At 39.0% G+C, this 20,335-nt stretch overlaps 2 protein-coding genes across 2 annotated transcripts in view; both read right to left on the bottom strand.

Moving 5' to 3' along the window:
• The window catches only part of LOC111392373 (levodione reductase-like), a 15,380-nt gene extending 7,206 nt beyond the window's left edge, over positions 1 to 8,174 (bottom strand). Inside the window, exons 1-2 of the mRNA XM_023017706.1 lie at positions 7,968 to 8,174; positions 7,674 to 7,873 (exon numbers count right to left, since the gene is read on the bottom strand). Of these exons, the coding sequence (XP_022873474.1) occupies positions 7,674 to 7,873; positions 7,968 to 8,059 (292 nt within the window). The 5' untranslated portion in view covers positions 8,060 to 8,174. The remainder of the gene's footprint in view (positions 1 to 7,673; positions 7,874 to 7,967) is intronic.
• LOC111392374 lies at positions 3,086 to 5,529 on the bottom strand. The gene is made up of 2 exons (XM_023017707.1): positions 5,047 to 5,529; positions 3,086 to 4,974 (listed from the first exon to the last, which is right to left on the bottom strand). The coding sequence occupies exon 2, from the start codon at positions 4,619 to 4,621 to the stop codon at positions 4,142 to 4,144; it is 480 nt and encodes a 159-aa protein (XP_022873475.1). The 5' UTR covers positions 4,622 to 4,974; positions 5,047 to 5,529; the 3' UTR covers positions 3,086 to 4,141.
• Positions 8,175 to 20,335: the final 12,161 nt, after the last annotated feature.

Raw genomic sequence — 20,335 nt, forward strand, 5'->3', positions numbered from 1 at the left:
AACCAGATCCCCATGCACCCGGCTGATGAGGAGCACACCTCTTTCATCATGGATCGAGGCCTCTATTGCTATAGAATGATGCCTTTCGGGTTGAAGAATGCCGGAGCAACTTACCAAAGACTCGTGAACAAAATGTTTACCGACCTCATTGGCAAGACAATGGAGGTCTACGTGGATGACATGCTGGTGAAGAGTTTAGAAGCAGAGAACCACATAGCGCATCTCAACAACACCTTCCAAATCCTGAGAAGGTACAGGATGAGGCTCAACCCCTTGAAATGTGCCTTTGGGGTGGCTTCCGGCAAGTTCTTGGGGTACATGGTCAACCAGCGAGGAATTGAAGCAAATCCCGAGAAGATTGAGGCTCTGTGCCAGATGAAGTCCCCTCAAAAGCCAAAGGAGGTGCAAAGCTTAACTAGACGAGTGGCAGCACTTAGTCGCTTCGTCTCCAAAGCAACTGACAAGTGCCTCCCATTTTTCAAAGTGCTCAAGGCTAGGAAGAAATTCCAATGGACTGAGAAATGTGAAGAGGCCTTCTAAGGACTGAAAAGGCATTTGGGGTAGGCCCCCCTCCTCTCCAAGCCGAAGCATGGTGACATCTTGCAACTATATCTTGCCGTCTCCAATGACGCCATCAGTTCGGTTCTGATTCGAGAAGAAGGGTCCACCAAACTTTCCGTCTACTATACGAGTAAAGCGCTCCTATCGCCTGAGACCCGATACCCCGATATGGAGAAGCTTGCTTTGGCCTTAATCACAGCCTCTAGGAAATTGAGACCTTACTTCCAAGCTCATACCATCCATGTACTTACAAATTTTCCCCTGAGCCTAGTACTCCAAAAGCCCGATGCCTCGGGAAGATTGTTGAAATGGGCAATGGAACTAAGTGAATTTGACCTTATGTTCAAAGCTAGGGCAGTCATCAAAGGACAAGCCTTAGCTAACTTTGTTGCTGAATTCGCCAACCTACCCGAGGTGGATGAAATCATGGAATCCGTCGAACCCCCCACGTGGAGCCTCTTCGTCGATGGCTCAGCTGGGGAAGTCGGCTCAGATGTCGGGGTTGTCCTCATCAGTCCTGAGGGTCACAAACTCACCTCGACCGTGAGATTCGGATTCAAAGCCACCAACAATGTTGCAGAGTATGAAGCACTCCTTGCAGGCCTCAGACTGATCAAGGAAATGCAAGTAAAGAAGCTACTCGTCAGTAGTGACTCCCAGCTGGTTGTTAGCCAAGTCAATGGTAACTTCTCAGCCAAAGACAAAACGATGGCCTCCTATCTGAAAATGGTGATGAACCTCATCCCATCCTTTGAAAAGTTCGAGTTAACACAGATTCCCCGCATCGAAAATGCTCATGCAGATGCACTCTCGAAGCTGGCTAGTAGCAAAGACTCAGAGCTACTCACTGTAGTGCCTATCGAGCACCTCCTCCTGCCTTCTACCGAGGCCCCTATTGTCATGTGGGTTGGTGGAACTCCCACCTGAATGCAACCAATCATAGCATATCTGAAAGACCAGGTGCTGCCCACCAACAAGAATGAGGCTTATAAGCTGAGAAGGAGGTCAGCCCACTTCCTCTTCATTGATGACATTCTCTACAAGAGAAGCTTCTCCTCTCCACTCTTACGATGCGTCGGAGGAGAAGAGGCTACCTACATATTAAGAGAAGTCTACGAGGGAGTGTGCGGCAACCACTCTGGAGGCCTATCTCTGGCACAAAAAATACTGAGGCAAGGGTACTACTGGCCTACCCTGAAACGGGATGCCCTCGAATTCGTGCGAAAATGTGATAAATGCCAATGATTCTCTCCCGTACAAAGACGACCATCACAGGATTTGACTGCAGTCTCCATCCCCTGGCCTTTCTCAAAATGGGGTGTGGACCTCATAGGCCCTCTACCTAAGGGTAGAGGAGGTGCAAGTTTTGCAATAGTGGCCATTGATTACTTCACAAAGTGGGTCGAAGCTAAACTACTGGCAAAAATCACAGAAGCAAACACCTCCAAGTTCCTATGGAAGAATATTATTTGTCGGTTCGAAATTCCCTACTCGATCGTCTCAGACAATGACAGACAATTCGATAACAAGAAGATTAGAGAACTGTGTGAAGAGCTCGGCATAAAGAAGCATTTCTCTACACCTCACCACCCACAAGCTAATGGCCAAGTTGAAGTCGTAAATAAGACAATCAAGCACGTCCTGAAAAGGAAGCTTGATGTATCCAAGGGAGCTTGGGTTGATGAGCTGCCCCAAGTACTTTGGGCAATCTGAACCACTACCAGGACTCCAACTAGGGAGACCCCTTTTCTCATGGCATATGGGACTGAGGCGATGAGCCCCGTGGAGATCGGATTTCCATCTCCACGACGTCTGCACTTCAGTGAAGTGACCAACGACGAACTCCGGAGGCTCGACCTCGATTTCATTGAGGAGAGAAGGGATGACTCCCAGCTGAAACTAGACACCTATCAAAGAAAAATGACAAGGTACTTCAACTCCAAAGTCAAGAAGAAGTCGTTCCGAATCAATGATCTTGTGCTCAGGAGGGTCTTCCTATCTTTAAAAGAACCTGGTTCCGATTCCCTAGGCCCGAATTGGGAAGGTCCATACAAAATCAAAGAAGAAATCCGACCTGGAACCTACTGGATTGAAGACATGGACGGCAAGGCGCAACCCCGTCCATGGAACATTGAACACCTCAGAATCTATTATCAATGAATTGTACCATGCTGGATGGCTTTCCCTAGCCTTTGTAATATTTCTACGGCTCAATAAAATGCATTGATTAAATCCATGGGTCGTACTGCGTCATCACCTCGGAGGAGAGGCTCGGGACCCACCTCTGGGCCACCTCGCTTGAACTTCGAGGCGCTAGCACATGCCTCCTTTTGGCCTTGCTGAACGCCAAGGGGAGAAACTCCAACATGGCTGCACCATCCACCATGTCTGGGATGCATTGTCACCTCGGAGGAGAGGCTCGGGACCCACCTCTAGACCACCTCGCTTGAACTTCGAGGCGCTAGCACATGCCTCCCTTTGGCCTTGTTGAACGCCAAGGGGAGAAGCCCCAACATGGCTGCACCATCCACCATGTCTGGGATGCGTCGTCACCTCGGAGGAGAGGTTTGGGACCTACCTCTGGGTCACCTCGCTTGAACTCCGAGGCGATTGCACATGCCTCTCTTTGGCCTTGCTGAATGTCGAGGAGAGAAGCCACAACCGCTACAATCCGAGGCTCACACAATTCATCTCCTTAAGTCATGTTAATTTGCTTAAGTCCGAGTCCGAGGCTCACACAGTTCATCTCCTAAAGTCATGTTAATTTGCTTAAATTCGAGGTTCGCACAGTTTAGTCACTCAAGTTATGTTCGCTTATTTCAGTCCGACGCTCACAAAGTTGATTGATTGGAGCCAAGGTACCAAGCTAAAGTTATTTAGTTCATGCTTCTATCAAGTTCCAGTTCATTTGTTTAACGAGGTATAAAAACTTGGACAAAGAACAACAATGAAAGAAGAAAGACATTATATTGATATTTCAAAGAAGATTACAAAGGAGGGCCTCTGACCATTACATCCAAAATACTGAAAAGTAAAACCTAGTCTATGCCTGGCTAGATGACGGAGGCGCCTCAGCACTTGGGGCTTCGACAACTTGGGCATCAGTAGTTGCTTCCTCTACCTTAGCACTTGGGGCATCGGCATCAACTTCTTCATCACCCTGGACCTCCTCAGCTGGGGTCTGAGGTACCTCATCTACAAATTCGGACCTAAGTTGAGCCAGGTCCAAATTGGGATACAGCTCCTCTGCCCGCTCCAGCACTTCGGCATAGGCGAAGTTCCTCCAGTACGAACTGAAGCTCTTGTACTCCTCTGTAGTGTGGAAATTGGCGATGTATTCCTTCACTGCCTCCTCCCTTGCAGTTCGGGCCTCTTCTCTTGCAACAGAGGCATCATTCATGTACCACTTCGCCTGGCCTTCGAGAAACTGATAAGTATCTTGAGCACCGGCCAAGGAGAGATTCGCCTTCTCAAGGGCCTCAGCAATCACCTTTTGGTGCTCATTGGAGACCTCCAGCTTCTTTGTCAAGGAGGCCACCTCGCACTGTGACTCATACACTTCCTTCTTTAAGGCCTCAATCTAGGCCAGAGCAGACTCAAGCTTCGCCGCCTCTTCAACTCTCTGGGCCTTGGCTTCTTCGGCCTCGGCCGTAGCAGCTTTCACCTCCTTTGCGAGGGAGGCAATCTTACCCTCCGAGGCCTGGGTCCTTGTCTGAAATTCGCTCAAGGCCTCCCTGCATTCGAGCGCGAGGCCAAAGGTCCGGACGCTCTGGCTCACCATTGCCTTTGTCAAGTCGGTGGCGTTGCAAGAGGAGGCATGCAGTTGCCACCTCTCCGTCCAGAACTTGTAAAAGCTCTCGGTGGCACTTCTGATTTCTTCAGGGAGAGCCTCCACCAAGGCTGGGGCCAGTGCTTCCTCCCTCCCAACTAGGAAGCTCGGAGACTTCCCCTTCTCCCGCATCGGCTTCTCCTTTACTGCCTCCTCCTTGGCAGCTTCTACAGCTTGCCTTGCGGCCTCTGTTCTAGCCTCTTCAGCCTCTACCTCTCTAACCATCTCCATTTTTATGGCTTTGGAGGCTGCAGCAAGAAGCTTCGGCTCGCCAGTCTGTTCGGCCCTATGGGACACTGAGGTCCCAAACTTTCCAGCTGAGCTGGAGATGTGCACCAGCTTCCTCTTCTTAGTCTCCTCAGGAACTTTCTCCTTGCCCCGAGGGTCCTTCGGCTTCTCTGGCCTCTAAGGAGTTGCCTCCTTCGAAGCCCTGGGAGTACAGTCCTTGGACAGGCGCTCAACCCTGCCTCGGACTTCCTTTGCCCCGCTGGACCCAGGCTTCAGGGGCCTTGCCTTCACAGTAAACGTGGCCTTCAAGATAGAGGTCATGTCTAAAGCTGGGTACTCTCTCTTCTTGAATTTATCTGCATAATAGGTCAGATCAGCATCAGTATAAAAACAAGGGATAGGAAAATTTAGGTGTTGGGGCTTCGTACCTCTGGATGCCATCAGTTCGAAGTTCAGAAAGTATCTGCTCCTATCAATCAGGTGATCGAAGTGGCGAAGCTTCAGAGGCCTCTTGTAAATGTCCTCTATCACCTCGAATTCCTCCCTGCTGAGCTCGAACCTCGTACTACTATCTGCAAAGGAACCCCCAACAGTTAGACGAATTCATATTCTGACTTCGAAAGACAAGCAGAGTTTGAGAGACTCACGAGCTTTGTAGTACTGGGTCGGCACTGTGCATGACAGGGCTTTGTCCCCTCTACTGCCTGCCATTTACCTCGCACCCAGAACCAGGACTCCTTCCACCCCTTGATAGAAGAAGGAAGTCCCACCACAAAGGGTGCGTGAGCCCCTCAAGGCGTGAGGTAGTACCACACCCTTGACTCCTTTCCAATTACCCGGGGCTGGAACAAGGTCATGAACACATGAAAAGGCATGTCCTCCCCGAGTGACACTTCCTTCCACAAGAAGTACGAGCCGACCAGCTGGCTCCACCCATTCGGCAGAACCTGGGTCGGCGACAGCATGAAGTTCCTAAGCACCGCCCTAAAGAAGGGGTGCAGAGGAAGACGCATACCTGTCTTGAACAGGTATTCACTGACGGCCACACAGCTGGGCCTCGGATAGCAGGCCCGCTCGTTCGGCTCGGGGACTAACATTTCTATGTAGTGGGGTACACTGTACCTCTCCCTAAGTTCCCCCAACATCTTTCACGTCATATTCGAAGGCACCCTAGAAGCCCCCCACTCCTGGGTATAATCTACAGGCTCCTCGGCCATGGCATACCTATCCACCTCGGACATCCCCCCGTGACCGACCCCATAGTTTAAAGACGCCACTGTAACAAGTTCCCTACCCGAAGTGGACTCCATTTTCTCAGTAAAAGACAATAAGAAGGGTTTTTGTGCCAACAATACCTAAGGGAATTCGACACAAACGGAGACTGGCCGAAATTTAATATTACAGTCAACCTCGACGCCGGAAAATTTGGAGATTTGAGAGAGTTTCAGAGTGCAAAGTGTTCAAAAATCTTGAAAATTGGGATTTTCTTGCCTTTTATAAAGGTCCAAGACGAACCCCAGCCGTCAGATCAAATCTCAGTCAATCCGAGCCCTCCATTTCAAATCCAATCCGAGGCGTTTAATTCAAATGGTTTTTAAATCCTACGCTTCAGATTTATGCGTGCCTCCCACGCACCTCTCCAACGCGTCTGCTTCTAGAAGTGCCAGCTGCCCTCATAATTGCATTTTTAATTCGACGGCAGCAGCGTCCTAGAAGTCGTAATGGTTCAGCCACTTTTCCTCGAAAACAAGCACAAAACATCAAATCATTGGCACAGCAGCCAAGGAACAATCATTACCATTGGACCTCGGCTTCCTCTTCGCCATTCAGCAATCAAAGCCTCGCAGGTTCGGTTCCTCAGCCACCTCGGCTTCCTCTTCGCCATTCAGCAATCAAACCTTGCAGGTTCGGTTCCTCAGCCACCTCGGCTTCCTCTTCGCCATTCAGCAATCAAAGCCTCGCAGGTTCGACTCATCTTCAGAGTTCAAACACCTTGCCTACTTCATCGCTCACCCACAGCAACACTTCTCAAACTCCAACCATGATATAAATATCTACACTTGGACTTGGGAGACTATTATTTGGGGTTCAAAAATTCTTTCAACTTTTACTCCATTAAAGTCTACGCATTACATTAATGATTATACTTGGACTTGGGGGACTATTGTTGCGTGTTGTCACACCTGTCCTACCCACCTGGGCCAATGGTCCACTCATCCTGATCCACGTGACATTCCTGTCGAGGTAGCACACATTGCCGAGGTGGGTTATATCCGAAGTGCTTCAAGCCGAGGTCCATCTGCCGAGGCTCCTCGATCCGATGTACGCGAGTCTGCTGAAATCCAACTACCGAGGCCCATGGCCCGAAGCATGGAACCTGTTGAATGTAGCTGAGGTCCTCAAGTGGAAGTATTTCCACTTCATCCAAGGGCTCCCATTTCATATATATTACTATAAATACTTCCATTGTGTAATGTCAAAGGCTAATGCAAAAATCAATACTAAAGACTACATTTATTCAACTCTCTCTCATTTTACTTGCAATACACAAATCGAGTTTATACACTTTTACATATACATTTACGAGCACCGGTTGATAATTATTGTACAATCGGATTACGAACAACCCGTCGGATTTCGAACTTCAACGTCCCGCGTCGTTGGGCTACTCCCACGCCCCTTTGAACCGCTCGTTTTAGACCGTCCACATGTCTTAGCGTGTTGACATTCGTCCACGCAAGTACGGGTGGGACCGGCATCTGTTGGCGTATTTTTTGGGGTCAACAACAAATATGAGGGAACTAACTGAAGAAATTGAAACCACAGGAAATTACAGAGCACTACATAACCAGATTTACATATATCGTTATAACAGAAAATTGGGAACCCACAATTCAATCCATAACAATTGACGACTCCACTGTATGCCTATTCATGAAGATACAAACATATAATATTACACCCATAATATTTGATGATGCTGCCTCTTTCAACAATTCAGTAACAAAATATAAATAAATAAATAGCATCAAAATTCCCAAAAATCGTCGTTTACCTTCATAGGAATAACAGTTAACAAAAGCATCCAAATTCCCCAAAATCCTCCATGCTTTACCCACCGCATCATCAAAAACCGCCTCTCTATCACCTTCCATATCTAAACCCACAACCTCCACCGTTACGAAGCCGTCCAGAGATCTCTTTATCTTCTCCGTTTCACTCCTCAATGGCCCCTCATTCCCCATCAATACCAACCTAAAATTACAGACACATAAACATTAATAATCACACCAAATATTATGCCTTTTAATTGTATGTATATAAAGCGAGAATTACAAGAAGAATTTACCGGCAACCACGCTGAGCTAAATGGCGTGCAATGTTGAGCGAAATTTTGTCGCCACTGGAGGTCAGCAACACCTTCTTTCCAGGAGTCGTCATGCTCCAGAATCGACTCTGAATCGAATCAAGCTATGGCCAAATACGAAAAAGAGATGTGAATGAATTAATGAAATCGGTGAACCCACTTGCATCAGTGCATGTAAGGTCACTTAAAATTATTATTTAGAATAATTTTAGTTTAGTAGTTGACTCGTGGGTCAATCTTTCTAGTTTAGTCTATATTCTATGCCGCCTAATTTGTCCAAATGGTCATTGGACTTTGTAAAAAAATTTTAAGGAGTTATTGAACTTTAAAAATCACTTAAATGATCACTGAACTTTGTAAAAGATTTCTACGAGATCAAATAAACTTTAAAAATGACCTAAATGGTCACTGAACTTTACAAAATATTTTTCAGGAGTCACATTCAGTGAGAAACTTTTTGCAAAATTTAGTGGCCGTTTAAGTGATTTTTAAAGTTCAGTGACCCTGTAAAAACCTTTTGCAAAGATCAATGACCATTTAAATGATTTTTAAAATTCAGTTACCTCTTGAAAACTTTTTATAAAGTTTAGTGACCATTTGGACAATTCACTTGCCTAAAGCATATATGTAAATTGATATTTTAAAATATATTTGCATCCTCATTTACATTTTGATGGATTTAAATTCAAATTTTACTATCATAAAAATATATAAATCTACTAATGTAAAAAATATGTACATTTTCTATTGAAAAATATAATTTGTATTTTCTTTATATTTCTAAATTTGAGAGGTTTTCGACCACTTCAAAAATTTAAATCATAATTTAGATCAATTATTTTTAAAATTCAGTTACCTCTTGAAAACTTTTTATAAAGTTTAGTGACCATTTGGACAATTCACTTGCCTAAAGCATATATGTAAATTGATATTTTAAAATATATTTGCATCCTCATTTACATTTTGATGGATTTAAATTCAAATTTTACTCTCATAAAAATATATAAATCTACTAATGTAAAAAATATGTACATTTTCTATTGAAAAATATAATTTGTATTTTCTTTATATTTCTAAATTTGAGAGGTTTTCGACCACTTCAAAAATTTAAATCATAATTTAGATTTATTTTACTACGATTAAATATACTCTTAGAAGGTGCCAATCCAATTGGCAGTTTGTTTTTGAAATTGTACATATAAGCCCTCTCTTGGTCCAGCATGACTCTTGGGTCGTCATGAGTTGAAGTGTAAGAATTTAAATAATAATAGCTGAATATTTTTTCTGCATCTCTGTCTCATTCTGTTATCATTCCAAACCCTACGACTCTGACAACTAGCTTTAACTTTGTTTGCATCACTTTCTACATTCCACAAATATAGACTTAGCCTCTTAGCCTCAGTAACTCACATTAAGCCCCTGTTTGGCCCCCATTTTTGATAATGAAAATGGGAGGAATAGTGTTTTGTTGAAAAAATGAGTGGTTGAAAAAGAAGAAATTTTTTTCGATTTACGTGTAATATTATTTTATAGAAAATTGTGTGATTGAAAATAGGAAAAAGGAAAATAGAATATAATGGAATGTAATTTAATGGGGATCAAACAGGGGCTAAATTACATTTTCAATTAATTTTCAACCCACTTTTTTGACTCAAGTGGGAGCCACCTCTGTAAACTCATTTATCACTCTGCAGAATTCCCATTTTTCGAAGTGATCATTTGGGCCAAAAGGATAGAACTCTCCCCACATTTGTCATTTGATGTTGTTTGTCTTGAATGGAAAATTCAAGTCCATAATTGCGACCACCGGTAGTATTTGGGAGGACAAAGTGGTAATTTTGTGTTGCACAAATTTACGTGCTATAAGATTGATGTCTGAATTGTCTGGTGGTGGGGCTCACATTTCACATTGAAATTTGCAAATAATGTAATGTAATGTGAGAGAATGGGCTCAAAAAGGGGCTTACTTTTCCTTTTTATTTTTCCTAACATTTAGGTCACATTCCTTGTTAAGAATGTAATTACTGTCTTCATTTTTTAATATATCCATATTCAATGTGTCTTGTAATCAATAAATATTAATTATTATTTAATATAGAGGTATATGTTAACCTAAAAAATTCGCTTTGTGAATCTTACTAGATTATCAGCAAAGCATGTAGAAATTTGCAAGGGTAAATCATAAAATAATTGTGAACTATTCCTTTATTCAGGTTGGCTATAGACCGTCAAGATGTATATAAAGCATGGCGCTTGCAACTGAATAAGTTATTAATAGCCAATAGAAAGCTGCCATATGCATTTTCTTCTAAAATGACCAAATTACCCCAAAACTTGGAGGGGAATTTATAAATGCTCCATTATTTTGAAGAGAAATGCATTTAATTCAAATATCTTCTTCTCAAATAGTCATTTAATCTCTAACTCCAGTTTTAGCATCAAAATTAGAGAGATTTGGAGTTGAAAGTCCTAACTTGGTTGGAGGATTTGTTGATCCAATTTCTATCGTAAACAAATTGACATCGTTTGTAGAAATTTGGACAAAGTAAACTGCGAAATTTTCTGTAGTGGTTAAGAAATCCTTGAGATCTATAAGATTAAGTCAAATGGCAATAAATTAAGAAAGGATGGGAGCATTAGAGATTGAAACGGAGGAATCTAGCAATGATTCAACCAATAATGATATCAAATTCATGAAAACAACCTGTATATGTCACATGCTTTAACCCAACTATAAGGGCAAGTTGACCTAAAAAGCTCAAGCCGTGGTTAAGTCAAAATTATGTTTTCTTGGGTTTTTCGAGTTAAGATTAGTCTAATACATTTTGACATCTTTTATCATTCATATCCCTAACAAACTTTTATTCTTCAATTTTAATTTGGGTGAAATAAATTTGGTTTTACAATTTATTTACAAATAATTTTAAGACTAAGAGCTTGCTTGAGCCAAATTTTTAGTCCAAAATGCATTTGAAATAGTATTTTGATAGAAAATGTGTAGTTAAAAATAAGAAAATTTTTTGAGTTTAATAATATCAAAGAAAATAAAATGAATTGGAACAAGTCATTATGTTAACAAATTCTCAATACATATTGATAACTAGTATTGACATATAGTTAAAATTTATTATTTGTTTAGTGGGGATTAGAATAAGAATTTTAGTTGTTGAAATATATAGTTGAAAAGTTATGATTCCTATGAATTGTGTGATTAAAATGAATTGTCGACTTGACTTAAATTAAAATTTAGATTTTAATTCCTACCAAACAAGAGCTTAATGTTGTCAATAGAATTCAGCTAGTAAATTTTAAATTCTTTGAACCTAAAATTTCTTATTTAATAGATATAAGAGTATTTTTAAGTGACTATTTAAATACAAAATGCTCTTTATTTTGCAAAGTCAATGCTTCAAATGAGCTTCAAGAGACTTTCAATTTTTTTTCTTTTTGAAATAGAGAGTGGTTTCTATCTTTATGTTCAATGATTGAATTTAGTAAATCACATATTTCAATCCTCTAATTTTTAAACTATTCAAATCACATTAAAATTGATTGATCAATTATTATAAATATTTCTCGAGAGAAATAAAACAAAAAGCAAAAATAGAAAGAAAGTTTGTCTCTCGGACATTCTCTAATACGGACCAATTATATAACATTATGTAGCCCCTAGGGCACATCTCAAGTGGTAAAAGGGGAGGGTGGAGAAATCTAGCTTTGTTTGAGGCTGCTGGGTCAAGAGTTCGAATCCTGAAATATGGATTTGGCTTTTGGGTAAGTGCAAGTGTACAAGCAGCCTTCCACTCTATATCCTTGGAGGCATAATCTGCGATTTACCTCCCTCACGATGCTTTAGGGTAGGGGCGGTGGGGGATCCTTAAGGTTGGGGTTTAACCTTTTTTTTAATTATAAAACATTATGTAGCAAATGTACTATCGCTCCACGTGCCGTGTTGTTTGCTGTTTGAAAAGACAACAAATAATTCTACATGTATATTATGGTATCCATAAGGATGCCCATAATGTAGATGTAGAATTCCATGATTGGAGAGTTGAAAAAACTTTTTTTCAACTCTCCAATAACGTTACGTCACTTGTACATTATGAAAACCCTTATGGAAACTGTAGTGTACATGTAGTATAATCCAAAGAAAGCATTAAATGCATTGTGGGTGCCATTTAACTCAAGTCCTTAATTTTTAATTTAGTGCAATTAGACCATTCAATTTTGATTTGCTTGTAAATCGATTTACTCATCTTTCATGCAATGAAGCCATTCAACTTTGATTTGCTTGTAAATTGATCGTTTTGCCTATTATTTCATCAATTTAATAAACTTAATTTGTTAACTTGGACGTTGAAATTAATAGATGTGACTGTATGTTCACACCAACAATAACATTTATTATTTTAAAAACGGCTTTTTTTTTTTTTTTTTTTTTTTCTTTCAAGTATGAAATAAAAATGGAATTTTATGCACCTACTATACAGCGCTTGTTTGATTCCCATTATTTTAAAAATATTTCTCTCTTTTTTTCATCATATATTTTTCAATAAAATAATATTATATACAAATTTAAATATTTTCCTTATTTTTTAACGACACATTCTCAATCGATCTACTATTACAAAGTGCATTTTTAGTCTTTTAATGGGCTCAAACAAGCTCTCAATGTACTACGTTTGTTGAATTGACTGTAATGGATGAAATTATTAAATTTACAAGCAAATTGAAGTTAGGTGATATGCTTGTACAAAATACATATAGAAGATAAGTGACAAGGTCTACAAGAAAATAAAAGTTAGACAATCCAATTGTACTAAATTAAAGATGAGTGATCTAGATGCAACTTAATTCAAAGTTAAGTAACCTTGCATGCATTTAACCCAAAAAGAAATAAAGATGTGTCAACAACTAAACTTGATTTGTGCTGGGATGGTAGAGCGAGCCATTACGCTAGTTTAATTGTGCCAGACATTGGGTCCACCAAGCCGGCCTAATCAATTTGAGTGAATGATAATGACAAATCAAGACAGTTAGATCGTCTATCGAATATTAATCAAAGGACACAGCATTTTCCTATAGGGATTTTATCGATCCCTCACTATAGAGGCGTCCGCACATAGAAAACAAAATTATGTTAGGGCCCGCTCATGTATATTGTCTGGCAGGAGTCTGTACCCGCTGCACTGTCCTAAATCATATGCTTGATATAGTTAAAAAATTATTTTTTTAGTAGAATTTAATAAAAGTTATGAAATGTATAATTGAAAAACTGACAAAAATTATGAGATCTAGGTTGAAAATAAGTTTGACAAAAAATAAATTTTAGAAAATAAGTGCCGAGAACTAAATAACATCTAAGTAGAATTTTACTATAAAAAATACTTCACCTCTGGGGGATGATAATTTACTCTCCTTTCGTCGTGCATTAATATGAGTTATGACTAGAAAATATTTAACTGCTCTATGCTTTAAATTTTTTGAGTGCCAATTTCAAACTTGATATTTACATAGAAGCTATTATTCATCCCAAAAGGTTAACATATTAATTGGAGTGTTTCATTCATAACTTTCTAAAGAATGTCTATTGAATGAAGTACCACATTATCCCAACCTTTCAAATTGCTGTGAGGTCCGTCACATGTAGGGTGTACAATATAATTTTTGTTACAATTGTTATCAAATATTCAGGGAAGATAAAACTAATTTTGGTTCTTCTACCAAGTGAAAATTATGGGCCACCATAAATGATGAGAAGTTTGACAAAAAAATGAAGTAAAATTCAAATTGTGTTCTTCCAACCAATGAAGAAGTTTGACAAGGAATAGAGTAAAATACAAATATATATATTTTTTTCATCCAATATTTTCCTATAAATAGGGTGAGAGCTTGTCATACTTGAGAGGCAATTTTGATAGCCTCTACTAGAGAGATTAGAGAGAAAATTGTGAGAACTCTACGTTGTGTAGAAAGAAAAATAGAGAGAGCGAGTGCCTCTATTTAGCCAAGAAACTATTTCTTTTCTTGATGTTATTGTGAGTTTTGTAATCCCATTATTTGTGATATAGTGCAAGTTGAAGTGGACTACGGTCTTGTATTTTTCTTTTGCATTAAAAGATTTTTACATGTTATAATCGGCGTTCTGATTATCAATTTATTTTCATATATTTGGTTTTGTCAATATCCCATTTTGCCACGCTAAAGAGGGAAAAATTGTTCTGCTGTGTAGTACTGGTAGACGATTTTCTTTTTCCCCACCAAATGGTATTAAAGTTTGGCTCTAGATTAATTCTTTGTGCCAAAATGGATGAAAACTCAATTGGCACGATCAAATTAAATTCCTCGACTTCTTCTATTTGGATTTTGGAAGTGTAAAATACATGATTTGCTTTATTGTAAATACCTATTTTAGCCAATCAAGGACACGACAAAGCCATTAAAGCTTAGCTATGAAGAATGAGAGATACATAGCATATGAAAGTTGTTGCAACAATTAGATAGTGGGTCGATCATAATATATTTCGTTACATCGTTGAAGAAACCAAAGTAGATGCCACCTAGAAAAAGTTGGAGGCTACGTATGAGAAAAAAACCAAATGAGATGACATGATAATTAAAAGACTTGTAACCTTAAAATATAGAAAAGGGCGTACTATTACTGAACAAACTAGCGAGTTCCAAGACTTAGTTAATCGATTGACCATAATGAAGATGGTGCTTGAAGATGAGATGCAGGCGTTATTATTACTCAGCTCGTTGCTAAATAGCTGTGATACATTGGTGATATCATTGAGAAATTCGGCATCAGACGGAAAGCTAACCATGGACATGGTTAAAGATAGTCTCCTCAATGAAGGAGCAAGGAGAAAAGAAAGGGAGGAATCTTCTTCTTAAGCTCTTGTGATCGAATGACATATCAGGCATAGGAGAAGCAAAAGCAGAATGCCTAATGTCCAGAACAAGAGAGATTTTTTTAGAGGAAAATCTAATCTTAAAAAAATATCAGGTGTTACTATTATAACAAATTTGGCCACAAGAAAAAAAAATGCAAAATCTGGAAAAGAGAGCAAAGTGAAGGAAAGGTAGAAGAACACACCAATACAGTTGTAGCTGAAGGCAATATTGATGTTGTCCTCGATGAAGAATCTATTAGTCTTGTTTGTCAAGACAGTGAGTGGGTTATTGATTCTAGTGCTTTATTTCATGTTATTGCTAATGTCGATTTTTTCACATCTTATGATGTTGGCAATTTTAGCAATGTTAAAATGAAAAACTGCAATGCATTAAAAATCATGGGTATAGGTGATATTTGCTTGGAGATTAATCTTGGAAGCAAATTAATACTCAAAGATGTAAGACATGTTCTAGATATTCGTCTTAATTTAATTTCTACAAGCAAACTTGATGATCAAGGTTTTGATAACTATTCTTGTGGAGGAAAATGGAAACTTACCAAAGGTTCTCTTATGGTGGTTAGAGAAAATAAGTTGAACACACTCTACGTGATGCAAGTAAGCTACGTAAAGGAGAGATCAATACAATCTTGAGAAGTACAAATATTGATCTTTGGCATAGAAGACTTGGCCACATCAGTGAGAAATGACTTCAACTTCTAGCTAGAAAACAATTTATATCTAATCTGCAAGGTATACAGCTTAAGATTTGTGCTGACTACTTAGCTGGGAAAAGACAAAGTTGCATTTCATATTTACCCATCTTATACAAAGTCAAATATACTTGATCTAATTTAAATTGACGTATGTTTAATGCAAGTAAAATCTCTTAGAAATCCAGTGTATTTTGTGTTGGACATATTGTTGTCAAATGACCTCCCGGGCGATGATATAAATCGTTTATTAATTATCAGTCGACGATTGCGACATGACTGAGCAATAAATCAATACCAAATTGTAATGACCAGACCCAAGAAGAGATTGGACCATTTGAAGCAACCAATTAAGTTGTGTTGCTCATGGGCTATGTTTTCACCTATTTGGATGGCTAGCTATTTTTTCAAGCCCACACTGTTGTCCACTTATATGGTATTGGACCTTGACCCATTACCTAAAACCTAACGTAACATATTTTGTGATTTGGTCAATATATTCTCGTTCCTCTTCACACCACTATGAAAGAAATAAGACTTGGTGTCTTTTTCTCTTTCCTGTGTGATCTGTCTTGGCCTCACTACTTCCATCTTCTGCCATTCTCTTTAAGGCATATATCTTGGTGATATTTCCCTCCTTTGTGGTGTTCTCTAAGTGGCAAAAGGCTTAGCAACCATAGGTGGAATCTTTGTGGTGTTCTTAGGTCGTTTGCTTTGGTATTGATTCGGATTTTGGTAAACTGAGCCTGTATATCGTCTTGGTGGTAGATGTTGATTATACGGGAGATAGGGATGGTAAGAAATCAATTTCGTCTTACGTGTTTACCTTATTTAATTCATGTGTTAGTTGAAAATCACAATTACAATACATTGTTGCATTATCCACTACAGAATCAAAATATACTGCCACTACTGAAGCTATTAAAGAAGTTCTATGGCTTAGAGGTCTACTCCATGAACTATGTGTCTTGAATGATTATGTGGTAGTGTATTCTGATAGTCAATCATCTATTCATTTATGTGAGAATCCCGTTTTTCACGAGCACACTAAACACATTGATATTAGACTCCACTTCATTAGAGATATAGTATCTCAAAAGGTGGTAAGACTTGAAAAGGTCCACACACTATAACCCTTTTGATATGAGCACGAAGGTACTGCCACTGGCAAAGTTTAGAAGTTGCAAGGAACTTCTAAACATTGGTACAAGTAAATGATTTCCAATTTTATTAGTTTTTCATTAGAGGTGTCACTAATGGGAAACATCCTTTTTGCAGGTCTTCTGACACCAAGGTGGAGGTTGTTGGACATATTGTTGTCAAATGACCTCCTGGGCGATGATATAAACCATTTATTAATTATCAGTCGACGATTACGATGTGATTGAGCAACAAATCAATACCAAATTGTAACGATCCGACCCAAGAAGAGATTGGACCATTTGAAGCAACCAATTAAATTATGTTGCTCATGGGCCATGTTTTCACTTACTTGGATGGCTAACTAGTTTTGAGGCCCACATTATTGTCCACTTATATGTTATTGGACCTTGACCTATTATCTAAAACCTAACTTACCATATTTTGTGACTTGGTCCAATATATTCTCTTTGTTCTTCACGCCGCTAAGAAAGAAACAAGACTTGGTGCCTCTTTCTCCTCTCTCTGTGATCTTTCTCGGCCTCACTACCTCCATCTTCTACCATTTTCTTTAGTGCATATATCTTGGTGATATTTCTCCCCTTTGTGGTGTTGTCTAAGTGGCAAAAGACTTAGCAACCATAGGTGGAACCTTTGTGGTGTTCTTGGGTCGTTTGCTTTGGTATTGATTCGGATTTTGGTAAACTAAACCTGTATATCCCTTTGGTGGTTGATGATTTCTCTCCCTTACATCAGAATACACTACCACATAATCATTCAAAACACATAGTTCATGGAGTAGGCCTCTAAGCCATAGAACTTCTTTAATAGTTTCAGTGATGGCATTATATTCTGATTCTGTAGTGGATAGTGCAACAATGTGTTGTAATTTTGATTTCCAACTAACATATGAATTAGATAAGGCAAACACATAAAACGAAGTCGATTTCCTACCATCCATATCTCCTGCATAATCAGCATCTACAAAACCCTTCAATTTTACACCTTATTTATTAGTACTAAACTTTAAATCTACGTCACTTGTATCCTTCAAGTATCTTAATAGCCACTTTAATGCTTCCCAATGTTCAGGGTTCGGATTAGCCATGTACCTACTAAGAGTACTAACAGCAAAACCTAAATTTAGTCTAGTGCAAACCATCAAATACATTATGGAACCAATCACATTAGAGTAAGGCACTCTACTCATATATTCTACTTCATGCTCTTGCAAGGGGATTGTTCTTTTGATAAAACAAAATGATTAGCAAGAGGCAACGTGACAGGTTTGCAATCACTCATATTTAATTTCTTTAATACTTTAGATATGTATGGAGACTGATGTAAGAATAAAATGGAATTTGACCTATCGCTTTCTATTTTCATGCCTAGGATTTTCTTAGCCTTATCTCGGTCTTTCATGTCAAATTCACCACATAGTTTTGCTTTTATATTATTTATCCACTTAAAGGAAGAACCAATCAAGACCATGTCGTCCACATAGAACAACAAAAGTAGATAATTATCGTCAGTCTCATTGTGTTGAAAATACAAGCAATGATCAAATTTACTTCTTTGGAACCCTATAGTGAATACAAAGGAATCAAACCTCTTGTACCACTATCTAGGAGATTGTTTTAACACATACAAGGATCTTCTCAGAAAACACACATAATCAGGTTTTGACTTATCCTTAAAACATTTTGGTTAATTCATGAAGATTTGTTCGTCAAGCTCACCATGTAAAAAAACAGTTTTTACATAAAGTTGTTCAAGTTCCCAGTCAAAATGCGCAACCAAGGCAAGTATAACCCTAATACTGGTGTACTTAACATCTGGTGAAAAAAATCTCATTATAATCAACGCCCTCTTTCTGTGTATAACCTTTAGCCACTAACCTAGCTTTAAACCTTAAGGGTTCCGAACTACTAGTACCTTCCTTAACCTTAAAGACCCATTTGCAATCGACGATCGATTTGTTCTTTGGCCTAGATACTAGCTCCCAAGTCTAATTCTTTTCTATAGAACTCATCTATTCTTTCATTGCCTTAAGCCACTCCTTAGATTGATCACTACCTATCGCCTCTTCAAAAGTTTTTGGCTTTTTATCAACTAGTTCTTCATAACTAGCATGGGCGAAAGCTAATTCAGATTCAAAATCGAACCTTCTAGGTTCTCTCGTCTGTCTCCTCTCTCTATCCCTAGCTAGATTATAATTAGCTAAGGGATTTTCTTCCTCATGGTGTTCTTCTATCACTACTTCGTTACCGTTCTCTACTTCAGGTTCCTGAACTTGAATCTCCACCTCATTAGAAGTAGTAGGGGCAGGTCTCCACCTTAAATCGATCTCTCTCCTCACCTGGTTCAGTTTTACTCATAGCTTCGATTTTTCCTTTAATATATGGTATCTTATTCTTGTAAAATGTGACATCCCTACTCACAATGATCTTAACCCCTTTTTGACTTCTATCCCATAATCTATATCCCTTAAAACCCTAGGGATACCCTAGAAAGATGCACTTTCTAGCTCTACGTTCTAACTTTCCGTCGCTTTGATGAGAAAAAGCGGCACAGCCAAAGGTTCTAAGCATAGAATAATCACTCAGTTTACCCAACCATCTCTCATGCAGAGTGTCACCATTCAATACAGCAGATGGAGTCAAATTAATCAAATAATATGCAGTCATAACAGCTTCACCCCAAAAAGATTTGGGGACACCAGAACTTAACATCATGCAACACACTTTATCAAGTATGGTTCTATTCATCCTTTCAGTTTCTCGTTTTGGGGAGTGTAAGGAATAGTCTTATGTCTAATTATGCCATTTTCTTTACACATACTATCAAATTCCATGTTGCAAAACTCTAGGCCGTTATTTGTCATTAAAAATTTGATTTTATTGCCAATTTGGTTTTCCACTTGTTTCTTCCAGTTATTGAAGTTACGGAAAGTCTTAGATTTATCTTTCAATAGATAGACCTACACCTTCCTAGTATAGTTATCGATAATAGATAGGAAATACCTATTTCCACCCGATGTGGGATTACTAGCAGGACCCCACAGATCAGAGTGTACATATTCAAGTATGCCTTTAGCTTTATGAACACTCGTGGAGAATAAAGTTTTATGATGCTTACCAAGCACATAGTGATCACAAAATGATAAATCTAACACACAATCATTACCAAATGCACCTTTTTCATTAAGTAGCTTAAGTCCCTTAATGCCTATGTGTGCAAGCCTATTATGTCATGTGTATGTATGTGATCAATCTTGGCATAAGAGATAGAGGAGTTCAAACCTCTAATCACTTTCCCAGTAGTGATATAGATATCATTTTTTTTAGTTCCCTTAATGGAAACTAAAGCACCCTTAACCATTTTTAGCATACCATTTCTAATTTTACCAATAAAGTCATCATTTTCAAGTCTCCATACTGAATTCAGATTCCTAGACAATTCACGAATATATCTAACATCTTTTAATGTGTACACAAAACCTGTGTCAAATTTTACGTTTATGTCACCAATTCCAGCAATAGTATAGGCAAAGTTATCACACAGCACAACATGCCCAACATTAGATTTATGCAAGTTATAA

This window comes from Olea europaea, unplaced genomic scaffold (genome assembly GCF_002742605.1).
Source record: "Olea europaea var. sylvestris unplaced genomic scaffold, O_europaea_v1 scaffold926, whole genome shotgun sequence".
Taxonomy (NCBI): domain Eukaryota; kingdom Viridiplantae; phylum Streptophyta; class Magnoliopsida; order Lamiales; family Oleaceae; genus Olea; species Olea europaea.

What these genes read in the sequence shown, in the direction of transcription:
- LOC111392374 (XM_023017707.1), bottom strand. Translation starts at nt 4,621, where the DNA reads ATGGAGATGGTTAGAGAGGTAGAGGCTGAAGAGGCTAGAACAGAGGCC.